General features: G+C 47.1%; 1 protein-coding gene and 1 non-coding gene across 3 annotated transcripts in view; both read left to right on the top strand.

The window, feature by feature from the left end:
- LOC105480920 (histamine receptor H2) overlaps positions 1-14,753 on the top strand; it is a 53,183-nt gene extending 38,430 nt beyond the window's left edge. For both annotated transcript variants that reach the window (XR_986672.2, XM_011740117.2), the window contains one exon: positions 11,814-14,753. Coding sequence is in view for 1 of the 2 variants with exons in the window: in XM_011740117.2 (XP_011738419.1) it covers positions 11,814-12,006 (193 nt within the window). In the remaining variant the exon portion in view is untranslated. The remainder of the gene's footprint in view (positions 1-11,813) is intronic.
- Positions 7,303-7,409, top strand: LOC112426514 (U6 spliceosomal RNA). Its single transcript, XR_003017865.2, has one exon. It is a non-coding gene; the product is annotated as a U6 spliceosomal RNA (small nuclear RNA).
- Positions 14,754-15,754: the final 1,001 nt, after the last annotated feature.

Below are 15,754 nucleotides of genomic sequence, written 5' to 3'. Positions count from 1 at the left end.
GCCAACTCTGGGCCCCCTCTGAGTTTGGCCTTGTGCATTATAAGGCGGGGAGCTCCCCACTTTGCCATGGGGCCGACCTGGACTTCGCAAGACTCCACCACTCACTGTGAGTCCTGGGCAAGTGACTGAAGTTCTTTGGGCCAAGACGCCCTCATCTGTTAGAGATAAGAACAGGATAAATATCTATCATATCAATCACGTGGATGTTGTAAAAGTTAAGCGACAGTGTGGATGTTAAGGGCCTCCTCCATGCATACTCTTGTGGTTTTATTACCAGCAATCCTAGGTCAGTAGCAGGAAGTGGATGGCAGGGAGGTGGGGGAGGGACTTCGCAGGAAGTAGGGCTCCCACGCCTTCACTTCTTCCACCGGAGGGTCTGCAACACAGTCAGCGCCGCCTACTGGCTGTGTGACCCCCTTGCCAGGTCTTCTAACCTCTCTGTGCCTTAACTTCCTCTTCTATAAGGCGGGGAGAATCTCAGCACCTGCCCCATGGGGTTGGAGTGAGAAGGAACTGAGTTAAGACATAGAAAATGCTAGAGACGGGCCACAGTGCAGCAGGAGCTCAGCGGACGGTGGCCTTGAGTGGTAGTTCTTAGGGCTCGGCCCAGGCTTTGCGCCTAGTGGAGGTGGCAGGAGTCCGGTTCCTCTGCTCACCAGCTATGTGACTTTGGTCAGGGCGTTCAACCCCAGGGAAGGTCAGTCCTCTCTTCTGTAAAGTCCCCGCTAGCATGACTGCTGGTGGCGTGGGGGGATCCCAGGCTGAGCACCCAGTGCATGCTCAAAGACCGTGCTGAGTCACACATTTTGCCTAAAGTTTTACCTTTAAAGAGGATGCCCATGAAAATTGCCCAGACCCACTCCCCTGCAGCCTCATCTGTCCCAGCAGTGAGTGAATATGCTTTGCCAGAGAGGCAAGCTCCCTTCCCCATTCCCCCACTGGAGCATTCACCGCCCCATGCAGTCATAGAATTTGAAGAAGGGCCATCCCGGTCACAGACTGAGTCCAGTCATTGTTCAATTCACAACACTCTCCCTGCTCTACAGCCTTCAGTGGCTCCCCAGTGCCTGCCAGATCACACACAAATTCCTCAATCAAGACCTTCATGCTCCGACTACAGAATCCCTTCTGCCCTTCTCATCTTCTTCCGCCCCATGCTTCTTCCTCTTCGGCTGAGATAGGCCATTCCCTGTTCTCAGAGAATACCCCAGAGCTCAGGCTGCTGTCTGCCTGAAGAGCCTTACCCACCTTCCCAAACACCCCTCATGGCAACAGGCCCAACTCAAACGCCACCTGCTCCATGTAGCCTCCCGTGAACTCCAGAGCCAGAAATGGCTTTAGTGCCACACAGTCTTGCTGGTGCACGCCCACTCACACTCACGGGCAACACACCCATGCACACTCAGGCACTGGAGCACACACACGCTCTTGTGTGCAAGCAGACCTGCCCTTGTGTGTAGTTTACACCTGTGCGTACACTGGCACACCTACCTGCAGACGCTCGCTTACAGGCTCCTGTTATCACACAGGCAGTTCTGTTTTTACACTGCAGCAATTAACCCAAACGTTTTCTCACCCTTGAGTTGCTGGAGACCAGCAGCCCTGCCTAGATCATCTCCGTGTCCCTCGTATTATCCCTCTGTACCATTCTGCCTGATCCATTTAGCCCGCCCCACAGGAAGCAACATGTCAACTTGGGAGGGAAGCGTGCTTTGAAGTCAGCTAGCCCTGGGTTCAGATTTGAGCGTTGCTACTGCGTGACCTGGGGCAGCTCTTACTTATGTGGAGCCTCACGTTCATGGTCTGTTAAATGCACACACCTGTTCTCGCTTTATCATACCATTGAGAAAGTTAAACAGAAAAAAGATGCAAAACACCTAGCTCAGGCCTCAGAACGGGAACACTCAGTAAATGCTACTTCTTGCCAGGCATTTATTCATTCACCAGCAAATTCAGGGATCCTGCTAGAGTCACAGCCAACCCCTCCCTCTGGCAGCCTCCAGGTCAGGTCCGAGGCTGTAGCTCAGGAGTGTTCAGGGATAGGGGTCCCAGGAGCTCCCTCATCACAATTCCCTTTGTGGGCCTAAAGCTCCCAGACCTTCACTTTCCCTTTATCATGGAAGATATTAAAAAGGGGTTAAGGCCTGTGACTGACAACTGTTGATCTCAAGTAAGTCCCACAGGGTTCATTTCACCTTACTGGGTGCAAAAGCAAACCCAGGATGTTTGCAAAGCTCTTGCTGGGAGTCTCCCCGGCCTGCTCAGCGGCCTGCTCATGCTGCCTGTTAACGCAGGAAGAAGTGAGCCCTGCCTTAAAGGGGGATCCCTGCCGTTCCCACCGCCCCTTAGTCTCCACTTCTTCAAAGCAGACCCTGAGGGTGGGCAAACCCTCTGTGCTTACTTCCAGAAAACCAGGAGAAGGCCTTGAGAAAAGAATTCCTTTCATGAGCAGAGGGCTGCAGTGTGGGCATTTGGGCATATTGGGTAATGTTGATTTGTGGCAGAAAACAAGGGGGAATGAAAAGAACACCGTGATTGGTCTCCAGGTGACTTTGTGTCCTGAAATTTCCACCACGGCATATTTTAAAACAACCAAAAAATAGGTATGGTCTAGAGAAAAGGGTCCCCCCCAATTTTTGCAAAAGCCTAAGGCAGTAAGAAAGATCTCTCGGGAGGTGGGTTGTGGCTGGCCCCAAGGATAGGAGCCAACCCCTCTTCTCCCCAACCTCCTGCACTTCCATTTCCTCTTAAAGGAGTGACGTCCTGGTGACCCAGTTCCCAGGATGAAACTGACCCTCTCAGTCTGGGGTTTCCGTGTGTTGTTCAGTACAGGATCAGCCCACAGCCTCAGCACACAGTCCCTCTACTGTCAGGTTTTTGTTTGTTTGTTTGTTTGTTTGTGCTTTGTTTTTTTTATTTGAGACAGAGTCTCTCTCTGTCTCCCAGGCTGGAGTGCAGTGGCGCGATCTCGGCTCACTGCAAGCTCTGCCTCCCGGGTTCACGCCATTCTCCTGCCTCAGCCTCCCGAGTAGCTGGGACTGCAGGCGCCCACCACCACGCCCGGCTAATTTTTTGTATTTTTAGTAGAGACGGAGTTTCACTGTGTTAGCCAGGATGGTCTCGATCTGATCTCCTGGCCTCGTGATCCACCCACCTCAGCCTCCCAAAGTGCTGGGATTCCAGGCGTGAGCTACTGTCAGTTTTTAGGGACCCTCAGGGACAAAACATTTACAAAGGCGGAGAAAGAGAAGGATTCCCTGAAATTTCAAAACATTCCACTTCTCCCATCTCATCTCATGGCTTTCACAGCCTCCTCTTCAGGACTGCTCCTGTTGTACAAATGTGGAGAGGGACTGAGGAACAGAGAGGGATGGAGTTGTCTGAGACCCAGCAGCGGTGGATGAGGAAGGCTCAGACAGAATGCAGGACTCCTGGTTCCGAATCTCACACCTCCTCCCATTCACTCCTAGCACGCAGTTGCTGCTCAGATGTTTGTTGAAGTGGTAAACCTCCCTCACTATCTCCCTCCGGTGCTCCTGCCCACAAGACTCTTACAGGCTGGTGGTGAGAAGGTAGATGGTGAAATGAAGCCAGAAAGTGGGTACCGGCTACTGGAAACAGCCGGGGAGAAGCTCAACTGCTTCTGACCATCTGTGAAATTGGGAAGTCAGAAGACAGGAGAATCACTATCCAAACAGAGATTTATTGGGGTTCTCATTCATTCGTTAACACACATGAACACCTACTATAAACTTGGACAAGGTAGATGATGAAAGATCCAATGCCTGCCTTTATGACATTCCTGTTTAGTCCAGGAGACAGACAAGTAAGCTGACACCTAACCCAGGGACATAAGTGCCTCGGCAAAGGGGCTGCAGGAGCCAGGAGGGAACCAGTAATTCTGGGAGACCTCAGAGACAGCTGCCTAGAGGAGATGATACTGAACAGAGTATTGAAACAGGAGACATTGGCCAGGCATGGTGGCTCACACCTGTAATCCCAGCACTTTGGGAGGCAGAGGCAGACAGATCACGAGGTCAGTTTGAGACCAGCCTGACCAACATGGTGAAACCCTGTCTCTACTAAAAATAACAAAAAAAAATCAGCTGGACATGGTGGCATGCACCTGTAATCCCAGGAGGGGATTAAACCTGTAAACTCAGGAGGCTGTAAACTCAGGAGGCTGAGGGAGGACAATTGCTTGAACCCAGGAGGTGAAGGTTGCAGTGACCTGAGGTCGTGCCACTGCACTCCAGCCTGGGCGACAAAGCAAGACTCTGTCTCAAAAAAAAAAAAAAAAAAAAAAAAAAAAAAAAAAAAAAAAGTAAAGACACAGGATAAATTGACCAGCAAAGAAGAAAATGCAGGAATTTAAAGCAGTGTGAATAACAAAATCTGTGCAAAGGCACAGATGCAAGAAATAGCAGGGTAACACATACAGATGGTGGTTCTGTCTGATCATTTGTATGATAAGCAGTGGAGGGAAATGGGAAGGGGCACTGGCATTCATCATCCATTGTCCTCACATTAGCCTTGTGAGGCTGCTATTATTAACTCATTTCACAGATGAGAAAATCGAGGCTCAGAGCGGGGCTGAGCAAAGCTACCCACGCCCAGTAGCTCTGAAACCAGGTCCTGTCCCCTGGTGGCTGAACATATTATAACACTGTCCATGTAAAAACACGAGATTCAGATTCAAATGACATTTATTTAGGAATGTGATTAGTCTGAACCCTCTTAACTGCAAGTAGCAGAAACCCAGTTACAAGAGGATGGAGTTTGGGAGATAGGTAACTGACTCATAGAACTGAAGAGACTAAGAGTAGCTTCAAGCGTGGCTGGACCCAAGGGCTCAAATGTCCTCAGGAATTTGTCTTTCTCCAACTTTCAACTCAGCTTTCCACTGTGTTGACTTCCTCCTCAGGTGGAGTCTTCCCATAGAGCCACCAGTGGGTGCAAGCTTCTATCTTAACATCTTTGCAGACCCAGTGGAAAAGTATATCCCTTTCCTACTATTCCAACAAAAAGCTCCAGGCTTCAGTTTCATCAGCTGGATTGGGTCATATGTCTATCCCCGAAACCAACTGTCACGTACCCAACCCTGAAGCCAGGGCAAAGGGAAATAGGTCAACTCCACCTAATCTACAAGGACAAAAAGTGGGGAAGGTCGAATTCCAAAGAAGAATCAAGGTGCTGTTAGCATGAGAAGGGGAATGGAGGATGGAAATGTGAAAACGAGGTGTTTATCACAAACACTTACTGTTCAGCAGACGCCGTGTTATACACACCTATAACCCCATTAGCATCCACTAGCTTCCAGTGTTCTGGCTCAGGGCAAAGAGGGGCCATGGGACCGTGAAGGGGGCTGAAGAAGATTAAACCTACTAGAATCTTTGCAAGTGGTAGGTTGGTGCAAAAGTAATTGCAGATTTTACCATTAAAAGTAATCTATACTAGAGTCTACACAGCATGGGAATCCCAGTTTGGTGTTTCATCCCAGCTTATGCACAGCATGGGGGGCAAGTCAAGTAAGAGAGAGACAGACTCCTGCCACTGGGCTTTTTAAAGCTAAATATGCATGTCAAAATGCCTCGGATAATCACTTAAAAAACAGAAGGTAGAGATTCCATATGGTATGGAGGAAAGAGAATGAGAAAAAGAAATCAACTTAAAACAAGAAAAGAGAGGGGGGAAAATTTAGAAAAAAAATGGGACAAATGTAAAGCAGAAAAACAGATGGAAGAAATGAATGAAAATAAATCAGTAATTACAGTGAATATAAATGGAATAAATTGGCCAATTAAAAAAATACAAAGATTGTCAGGCTTGGTTTTTTAAATCCAAACAAATGTTTTTACAAGAGACTTAAAATGTTAAGAACATAATTTTTGAAAGCATAGGAAGGAAAAAAAGATGTACCCAGCAAATACTAACTGAAAGAAATCTGAGTAGCTATAAGCAAAAGTATACCAACTTTTTTTTTTTTTTTTTTTTTGAGATGGAGTCTCACTCTGTTGCCCAGCCTGGAGTGCAGTGGTGGGATCTCGGCTCACTGTAAGCTCCGCCTCCTGAGTTCATGTCATTCTCCTGCCTCAGCTTCCTGAGTAGATGGCACCTGCCACCACAACTGGCTAATTTTTTTTTTTTTTTTTTTTTAGTAGAGACAGGGTTTTACCTTGTTAGCCAAGATTGTCTCTATCTCCTGACCTCAGATCCGCCCGCCTCAGCCTCCCAAAGTGCTGGGATTACAGCCATGAGCCACCACGCCCAGCCAAAGTATACCATCTTTAAAGATAAATATGGTCACCATATTTTGATAAACAGTTCAGTTCACCAGAAAGATACATTTTACATTTGTATGTACCAAATAACCCTGCTTTAAAAATATGTAAAGTTGACAGAACTACAAAGAAAAATTGATAAATAATCGTTAGAGCAGAAAATGTATAATATACCTCTATCAAAATTTACAGATTAAGCTATGATAAAATAGTAATTAATATTTGGGAAACACAAAACGCTTAGAACACTGTGTCTAACAACTAGAGAGTACATACTCCTCTCAAGCACATATGGAACATTTAAAAAGCTGACCATGTATTAGGCTAAGAAGTATGTATCAGCATGTTTCAAGGCCTTGAATATGCTTCATACAGAATAATTATCTGACTACAACAAAATTAAATAATAACAAAACTCTTACATAGTTGTAAACATTTTTAATAGATCATGGGATGAAGAAAAAATAATTATGGATATTAGAAAACATTTTAAAGTAAACGACAATGAAAATACTGTACATCAAAGCTTATAGGATGCCACTAAAACGCCACTCAAAAGGAAATATATGGCCTTAATGGCTCATATTTTTAAAAGCAAATTTGAAATGTAATGATTTAAACAGCCAATTTAGGAAGTTAAAAAGAAAACAAAATAAACTCAAAGATAATTAAAGAAAGGAAACAGTAGAGACAAAGGAAGAAATTAATGAAACAGAAGACAAAGATTTAATAAGGAGAAGAGCAGCAAAACCAAACTTTAGTACTTTGAAAAGTTCTGGCAAAATTTGTTAAGATAACAGAATAAACAACATAAGTAAAGACTATGAATAATAACGGGGAGATATTAATATAGATGTTGCAGAGATCAAAAAAGATAATAAGAACATTATGATCAATTTTATGCCCAAAACAAGAAAAAACTAAGGCGAAGTGAATAAGTAAACAGAACTTGCCAAAACTGACTTGGGAAGAAATAGAAAACCTGAATGGTCCTATAACCATTAAAAATAAATAAAATGACAGGCTCATTTTGGCAGCTCATATACTAAAATTGGGGGCATACAGAAAAGATTAGCATGGTTCCTGTGCAAGTATGACATGCAAATTCATGAGAATTCCATATTTTAAAAATAAATACATGATATGAATAAAACACCAATAGTATTTGGTTTTGCAAATGAGTTCTACCAGACACTCAAAGAAAAGAGATCACTGTGCAGTCCTGTACAAACTCTCTCGGAGGAGAGAAAAAAAGAGAAACTCTCCTATTTATTTTATGAGAACAGATTAAAAAATAAGTATGAAAAAGGAAATTACAAGCTAATCAGAAACATGAACATAGTTAACAAAAATTTCAGAGCATTAGAAAACATAATAGTGCAATATTTTTAAAGAAAAATATAATTCCTCACGACCAAGTTAGATTTATACAGAAACAGAGGTTGCTTTAATATTAGAAATGTTACTAATGTAATTCCGCTCATCAACAAATTAAAGAAGAAAAAAAGTCTTTGTGAATATTATATCAATAGAAGCAGAAAAAAAAAAACACTGGGTAAGTTTAAGCATTTATTCACGATTTGAAACACAAAACAAAATATCTGAGCACATTCTGAACAGAAGGAAACTTCCTTAACCTGAGGAAATACTAATAAACTACTTCTAAAATAGGGAGCAGAGATGGCCATCACACTTCTATTCAACATATTACCAGAGATCAGTCCAGTAAGACAAGAAAAATAAATTTAAAAAATAAGAAGGGGGAAAAAACAAAACTATTATTATTCACAGCTAATAACCATCCTCTATACAAAAACCAGAAAGTATCTACAAATTGTTGTCATGAATAAGAAAGCTAAGCAGCATTGCCAGGCACAAAATCAACGTACATTGTCAACTTTTGAAAACTACCACTTATAAGAACAATCAGAAAATTAGACATTGAAGAAGAGCTAAATAAATCTTTCAATGACTACATACTTTTCTTCCTAAAAACCTGGTATGTCTTTTGTTAGATGAGTACCTGGGTGCCTTGTGATTTTGGTGGTTGTTATAAGTGGTCTTGCTACCTATTTCTGATACATAGAGAATTGGACTGCATATATGCAACTGAATTTTGTATACTGATCTTATGTGCAATACCCTTGTTATACCCTAACATTAATTCAAATGACTCATAGATTCTGCAGGAAAAGACTCAATTTTACAAAGATGTTTCTCCTTGCCAAATTAATCTGTATGTTCAGAACAATTCCCATTAATCCAAACAGTGTTCTCATAGAAATGGACAAGCCGATTCTAAAATCTGTACGGTTGAGAATAGGGTCAGGAATAGCCAAGTCTTTTCTAAAGAGGAAAAAAATAAGATATAGCAATTAAGTCCTTGGTGGTAATGCTGCAAGAATAGACAAATAGACTAGTGGAAAAGGATAGAGAATTCAGCTAGCACTCAAATACCTATGCACCAGGGACAGGTTCAGTGAAGTCCCGAGCAGCATTTCTTGTAATGGTAAAAAACTGGAAACAATCCAGATGTCCTTTAACAGATAAATGCATAAATAAATTGAAGTCTATTCATACGATGAAATACCATTTTTAAAAAATTACAGCACATTGGCCGGGCGCGGTGGCTCAAGCCTGTAATCCCAGCACTTTGGGAGGCCGAGACGGGCGGATCACGAGGTCAGGAGTTCGAGACCATCCTGGCTAACACGGTGAAACCCCGTCTCTACTAAAAAATACAAAAAACTAGCCGGGCGAGGTGGTGGGCGCCTGTAGTCCCGGCCACTCGGGAGGCTGAGGCAGGAGAATGGCGTAAAAACCCGGGAGGCAGAGCTTGCAGTGAGCTGAGATCCGGCCACTGCACTCCAGCCTGGGCGACACAGCGAGACTCCATCTCAAAAAAAAAAAAAAAAAAAAAAAAAAAATTACAGCACATTTCAAACATATACATAGTAAGGCTCCCTGAACCCATCACACAGATGTAAACAGTTACCAACTTATGCCCAATCTTTTGTTTTGTTTGTTGGTTTTTAACTGCTCCTTATGGAGCAGGACTACCTACCCCCCCATACACAGGACCACCTATCCCCCCCCCCCACAGTACCACCTACCCCCCAGAGTAGACTTTTTTTTTTTAAGACGGGGTCTCACTTTGTCCCCCAGGCTGAAGTGCAGTGGCACAATCTCAGCTCACTGGAGCCTCAGCCTCCCAGGTTCAAGCAATCCTCCTGCTTCAGCCTCCCAGGTAGCTGGGACTACAGGTGCATGCCACCAGGCCCAGCTAATTTTTGTATGTTTTTTTAGAGACAGGGTTTCACCATGTTTCCCAGGTTTTGTCATGTTGCCCAGTCTGGTCTCGAACTCCTGAGCTCAAGCGATCTACCTGCCTTGGCCTCCCAAAGTGCTAGGATTACAGGCATGAACCACTGTGCCTGGCCCTGAAATACTTTACAACGGTGAAAATGAGCTACAGCTATACCTATCAAAAATATAATGTCAAACGATAACAAAAGGTTAGCTACAGAGAAAAGATCATAAAACACGATTTTATGTATATACAAGTGAAATACAGGCAGAACAACACAATAGATTGTTTAGGGATACAGAAATATTTGCTGAAACAAATCAGGGGCTGGTAAAGTTCAGTTTCCTAATCTGACAGGTGGTTCCACTGGTAATCTTTTCAATATTCCTTAAGCCATGTATATGTGTTTTATATAGCATCTCTTTGGATGCTTAATGCATTTCGTTTAAAAATATTTAATGAGTGAATTGACATGTAACAAAGAGATATGACTGAATAGAGGAAGACTTGAGATGTTTATTTTCATTTTAGTTCATCTTTATGGTCTGAATTTGTTACTATGAACATGTGGTATTTCCAAAATAGCATTATTTTAAGTGATTTTTAGGCCCTTTAGAAGAAGGGAGGTGGTTATTTCCTAGCCTAGAGCTAGCTGTTCTTTGATAATTTCACTGAGTGCAATGAGAGTTGCCTTCTCAGAGCCACAGGCTGCATCTGGAATGTTAATGCAAGGGCAAATACCTGCCTGCTTGGTCAAATATGTACACTGCTAACACGGTAAAGGACGCCCGCAGGCTCTGAAATGCCAGAGGGATGACCTTGAGGCCCAGGTGCAGGTGGGGTGTTCAGGGAGAAAGGGCCACACCCAGACCTTCTGCAATGGCCTGGCTGGCACATGCCCTCACATGGAAGGAAGCGCAGATGTCAGCTATGTCTTTGTTCACAAAGCCTTACAAAGTCAGGCCTCCAAACCCACAGCTATCATCAGATGGACACTAAAGGCACGAGTGTTCCTTTCCCTCTGTGTGGAAGGGAGAAGGAGGAGTACGTTTGATTCCCTTGGTGGCCGAGGTGTTCACAGCTGATCTGAATGCCAGATGGAGCAACTCAGACTTCTCCCAAACTTCTTCCCCAACTCGGGGCATGCTGCAGATGCTCAGGAATCATCTCACCAAGATTCGGAACTGGCACACTTTGACGGGGCTCCTACTGCCAGGCAGCCTATGTGTGCTTACTTTTATGTGTATTCTGTAACACTGAATTCTTTCAGGAGTAGGAAAAGTGAGGGCTGGGTGCAGTGGCTCACGCCTGTCATCCCAGCACTTTGGGAGGCCAAGGCAGGAGGATCACTTGAACCCAGGAGTTCAAGACCAGCCCAGGAAACAGAGTGACAACCCACCTCTATAAAAAAGGCTTTTTTTTTTTTTTTTGAGACAGAGTTTTACTCTGTCACCCAGGCTAGAGTGCGGTGGCACGATCTGGGCTCACTGCAAGCTCTGCCTCTCAGGTTCACGCCATTCTACTGCCTCAGCCTCCCAAGTAGCTGGGACTATAGGTGCCCACCACTGCGCCTGGCTAATTTTTAGTATTTTTAGTAGAGACGAGGTTTCACCGTGTTAGCCAGGATGGTCTCGATCTCCTGACCTCGTGATCCGCCCATCTCGGCCTCCCAAAGTGCTGGGATTACAGGCATGAGCCACCGCGCCCGGCCAAAAAGGCAATTTATAAAAACTAGCCAGGCACAGTGGCACTCACCTATAATGTCTGCTACTCGGGAGGCTGAGGCGGGAGGATCCCTTGAGCCCAGGAGTTTGATGTTGCAGTGAGCTATGATCACACCACTGCACTCCAGCCTGGGCAACAGAACAAGACCCTGTCTCAAGAAACACAAACACAAAAACAAAACAAAAATCCTGAATTGGATATTTTTATCTTCATCTGAAGTCCAGAGACACTAAGTAAATTGACCACAGGCATACAACATGTTAGAAGCAGAGCTGGGATTTGACAGCAAGTCTCCTGAATACTCCTTCTTGTGGGTTGAGGGAAGAAGTCCTTGTTGCCTATAGGCTGCTCTGGGTGGCAAAGGGCGGCTCCCCTCCCCCCACCCCATCCCACCCTTCCCAGGCCCTGACTTAGTAGAAGCAAAATCAAGAGGCTAAACCTGGGCTGCCCCGCCTTGCTCTGCGGCCACCTCAGCCTGGCATGTGCTTGTGTCTCCTCAGGAAGCCAGCACTGTCCTGCACTACGTGCTCCAGCAACCTCCTGAGCTGCTGCAAGAGCCTGTGGGGGCTCAGGTTCCTTCAGAGACACATGGGAGGCCCCTCGGAGGAGCCATCGGGGGAGCCACTGTCTGAGGAGCCACAGAAGAGACCTCCCCAGAAAGCGGTGAGGACGCTGCCCTCTGAGGCTGTCTAGACCTAGCCCCAGGACACTGAAGATACTGCTCCTGGTCCCCAAGATGTGACTCCTGGAGCTCCTAAGGACCCAGTCTCCAAAGCCACCAAGGACTCACCCTGGACTGAGTCTGGGGGCTCCCGGAACACACAGTTGGGTGTGGGGTCCTCAGGCCTAGGGCGGAACAGCCTATTCTGTGCTCAGCATTCCCAGACAGGCACACAAGACTCCTCTGGGCCCGAGTGGGTGAATCCCATGGGTTCAAAGCCCATGTTGGTGCTGGCCCTGGGAGTCACGAGCAGAGACGGTTGGACAGACGGGGATGCATGCACCTGTGTGTGCATGGGTGCGTATGTGTAGGAACGTGCATGTCCTCTGAGCAAGGCAGAGGGTATTGCAAGAAAGCTTTGGTCTCTCACTCCCTCTTGGGTTCTGCAGGATGAAGGAAAGGAAGGGTAAAGATAGAGACAGGAAGGAAATAGCTTTTCATGAGCGCCTACTGTGTACCAGGTGCTTCCCTGGCATGAATTCTTGTAACCCTTACAGCAACATGAGTTTACAGCAAGAACCACCACCCCAGCTTTACAGAGATGGAAACTGAGGCTCAGAGAAGTAAGGGACCTACTCAAGGCCACTCAGCACCTAGAAAGTGTGCCTAGCACATAGGAGGCATGCAAAAATATTTGTTGGATGGGTGAATGAATGAGAGGACGGGTGAAAAGCCAGGCCTCAAACCCACACCACTGACACTGCACTACACCGCCTCTCAGGAGAGAGGGCAAATATTTCCTTGACTCAGCCACCTTCCTCCTAGCAAGGCTTAGACCCCCAGGCCGTGGGGGTCCCTTCCTGCTAGAGTATGACCCTCTCTGGTGCTTGTCATCAACAAGTGGTGTGTGGTGGACTTGCTGGGGAGAGTGTCTGCAGCCAGGCTTCATGGAGGGAGGAATGGAGCTTGAGGGACTGTAATGGTTGTGAATGGAGTTGGTCCCCAGCTCTCTCTGGTGGCCGTATGACCTTGGGCACGTCTCCTGACCACTCTAAGCAGCTTTTGATTCTCCCGTCCAAGAGGGTAGGCCCCCTGTTCCTATTCACAGGATCCATAAAGTGTCTCAAAGAGACAGGATAGTGCCAGCCCCAGAGAGAGGGGGCTGTGGAGGGACATCTGCCCCCAGGGCTTCTCAGTGGCATCTCCTGGCTGGCCCCTGACACTCAATCTTCCTTGGTTTCCAAGATGCCTCATGGTCTTCCCCCTCCCTAACATCCCTGACCTCCCTTTTCTGTCCCCTTTGCAACTCATTGTCCTCTACCTGCCATCAGATGTGGCTGTTCCTCAGGCTCAGTCCGGAGTCCTCTCTTCTCACTCAGCATCTGTCCCCCTGTGACCTTGTCTGCACCCACAGCTCCAGTTACAAGGCACGAGGTTCGGTTACGAAATCCCTCACAGATTTATAACTGCAGGCTTGGCTCCTTCCAGGAGCTTGAGACCCACTGCCGCCTCCGCAACACCTCCACCTGGGAGTTTCAGAGGCGCTCTCCCTCAGCGTGTCTGCAGCTGCGTGCCTGCCTTCCCCCTGCACCTGCCCTGCTCCCCAGGTCCCTTTCTCAGACCTAAGCCTGCCCGGGCTTCACAGGCTGAGGGTCCACCTTGCCACCTCCCTTTGCCTCGGTCCTCGTGGAGCCCTGGCTCCACCATCTGCTGGCTTCTCCCCATCTACTCTGTGTCACTCCATCTGACCACCACCGTCTCCATCAGGACAGTTGGAACACCTCTTAGCACTCTCGCCCCCACCCAGTCCACCCTCCACCCGACAGCCAGAGTGAGCCATGCCAGATACAATCCAGGTCATGCCACACAGCTGGATAAAATCATCTTCAGCCCAGCCCTCAGGCCCTGCGTGCTTGGACCCTGCTGGGCCCTCTCCAGCCTCCCCCTGCACCAGGCCTCCTCTACAACTTCACTCTGGCCCTGCTGTTCTTTTCCTTTTAGTTTGATTAACTCGCTTTGCCCATTCCACGCTCAAAGCTGTTTCCACGACAAAAGGCTCCTCCTGCCCATTTTAGTGCCCCGAGATGTCATTTCCTTGAGGAAGTCTTCCTTGGCCCTTCGCACCAGGCCAGGCCCCTGCCACACCCCTCAGAGCTCTCCTTGGAAGGCACTGGCACGGCTGTTTGTGTGATTCCTTGAACACTGTCTGTCTGTCCTCCTCACGAGGCTGTGGGTCCTATCTGTTTCTGGTGCCCGTTGTCTGTCTAACCCTGGCAGGAGAGTTTGTCTCATGGTAGGCGCCTAATAAATGTGTGTTGGATGAATGAGCAGAGAACAGAGAGTGCAGAGTGGATAAAACAGATGCTTTCAGCCGTGTATCTGCCAATAAACCTAAAGGCATGATTTGCCCTGGTGACCCCCAGAGGTGCTTAGTCTCTTGGCTGAATTCCTTCTGGAATCCCCAGAACCCCCTCCTTGGAAGTTTTCCCAGGAGTCTGAGGCAGGCAGGTCTCCCAGTCGTGGCCACATGACCTCGAGTGAAAACAAACCAGTCTGGCTGTTCACAGACTCAGCTGGTCGGAGCTCTGGCCCGAGGGGCCGACGCACCACCCGCCCCTCCACGTCTGTCTCTGGGCTGCCTCCGCCTTCTGCAGGCCTCCTGGAGCCTCTGCTGGCTGCAGAAGTGGGGTGCATGCTGCCCGGAGGAGGAACATCTGCGGTGGGACCCCAAATCCATGTTTGTGTTACCGTCGTGTTCCAATAAAACTATCGAAGCAGATGCTGCCTCGCGGTTTTATTTTTTAACTTCCTGGTGAGGAAATGCTTCCCAAACTTCATCATACGGTGTCTTGATTTAGAAAAAGAGTCATGATAAAATGCTGGGGTAAAGGCCAAATTAAAAATTGCCTCAAAAAGTAAAGACATTTCCCAGAAGCGAGTTTTATCGGAAAGGGCCACACCAGCAGGGAGGGAAGGGCTGATCAGACGGACCCGGAGAGCCAGGTAGTTGGGAGGAGCTTGGTAAGTCTTCCCGGAGTTGTCAGATGCGGAGACACCTTTTTTTTACGTGGGAGAACGAGGCGTCTTTAAAATGGAAAACTTGCCAATCAAACAAGCCCACAATAGAGAGTGGGTGGATGGATGAGGCACAAGCAAAAACCAGGTCAAGGGAAAATGCATGGATTTCGTGCAAAGAATGAATCCTAGAGCTACCAACAAAAGGGTTGTGAGGAGGAAGGAAAGGGGCAGGCCGGAGTTGAGGATGATGTTTGATCACCGCAATGTCAGCCGTGAGCCGTGCTCCCCAGCATGGGAGGGAGGAGGCCAGAGGTTGTGGAATTCTGAGCTTCCAGCCCTCCGGAAGAGCCCGCTAAGACAGACCCTGACAAATTTTCACAAGAAGCAGAGAAGAGATTGTGTGTTAATCAAAATGTACAGGAACCACTCTGCTGAAAATGAGTTTTAATATATATTTCAGGGGAGAAAAGACAAAGCTGGAAGACTTGGGACAGGTGAAGGTAGTTAATTGGGTTGGCAGATGTTGCTAAGCAGTCCTGAACTGAAGTGTTAACCCCTGAGCGACAGCCACGGGTGTGATGAATATCCGGGCTCTTTATAGGCAAGCAGCCAGGGCTGGGGCCTGGGAACTACAAGGTCCGGAATCCTGTGCCAGCAGGCTCAGATTCCACCAGTGGGAATCGGAGAAGCAAAAATCGTGATCGCTAACTAGGCAAAGGGGAATGGGGTTGCAGAGGGGGAAGGAGACCAGAGAGTCTTTGG

Source organism: Macaca nemestrina, chromosome 6, assembly GCF_043159975.1.
Source record: "Macaca nemestrina isolate mMacNem1 chromosome 6, mMacNem.hap1, whole genome shotgun sequence".
Lineage (NCBI taxonomy): Eukaryota > Metazoa > Chordata > Mammalia > Primates > Cercopithecidae > Macaca > Macaca nemestrina.
Note: the sequence above shows the minus strand (reverse complement) of the source record. Positions and strands in the feature narration are given on the sequence as shown.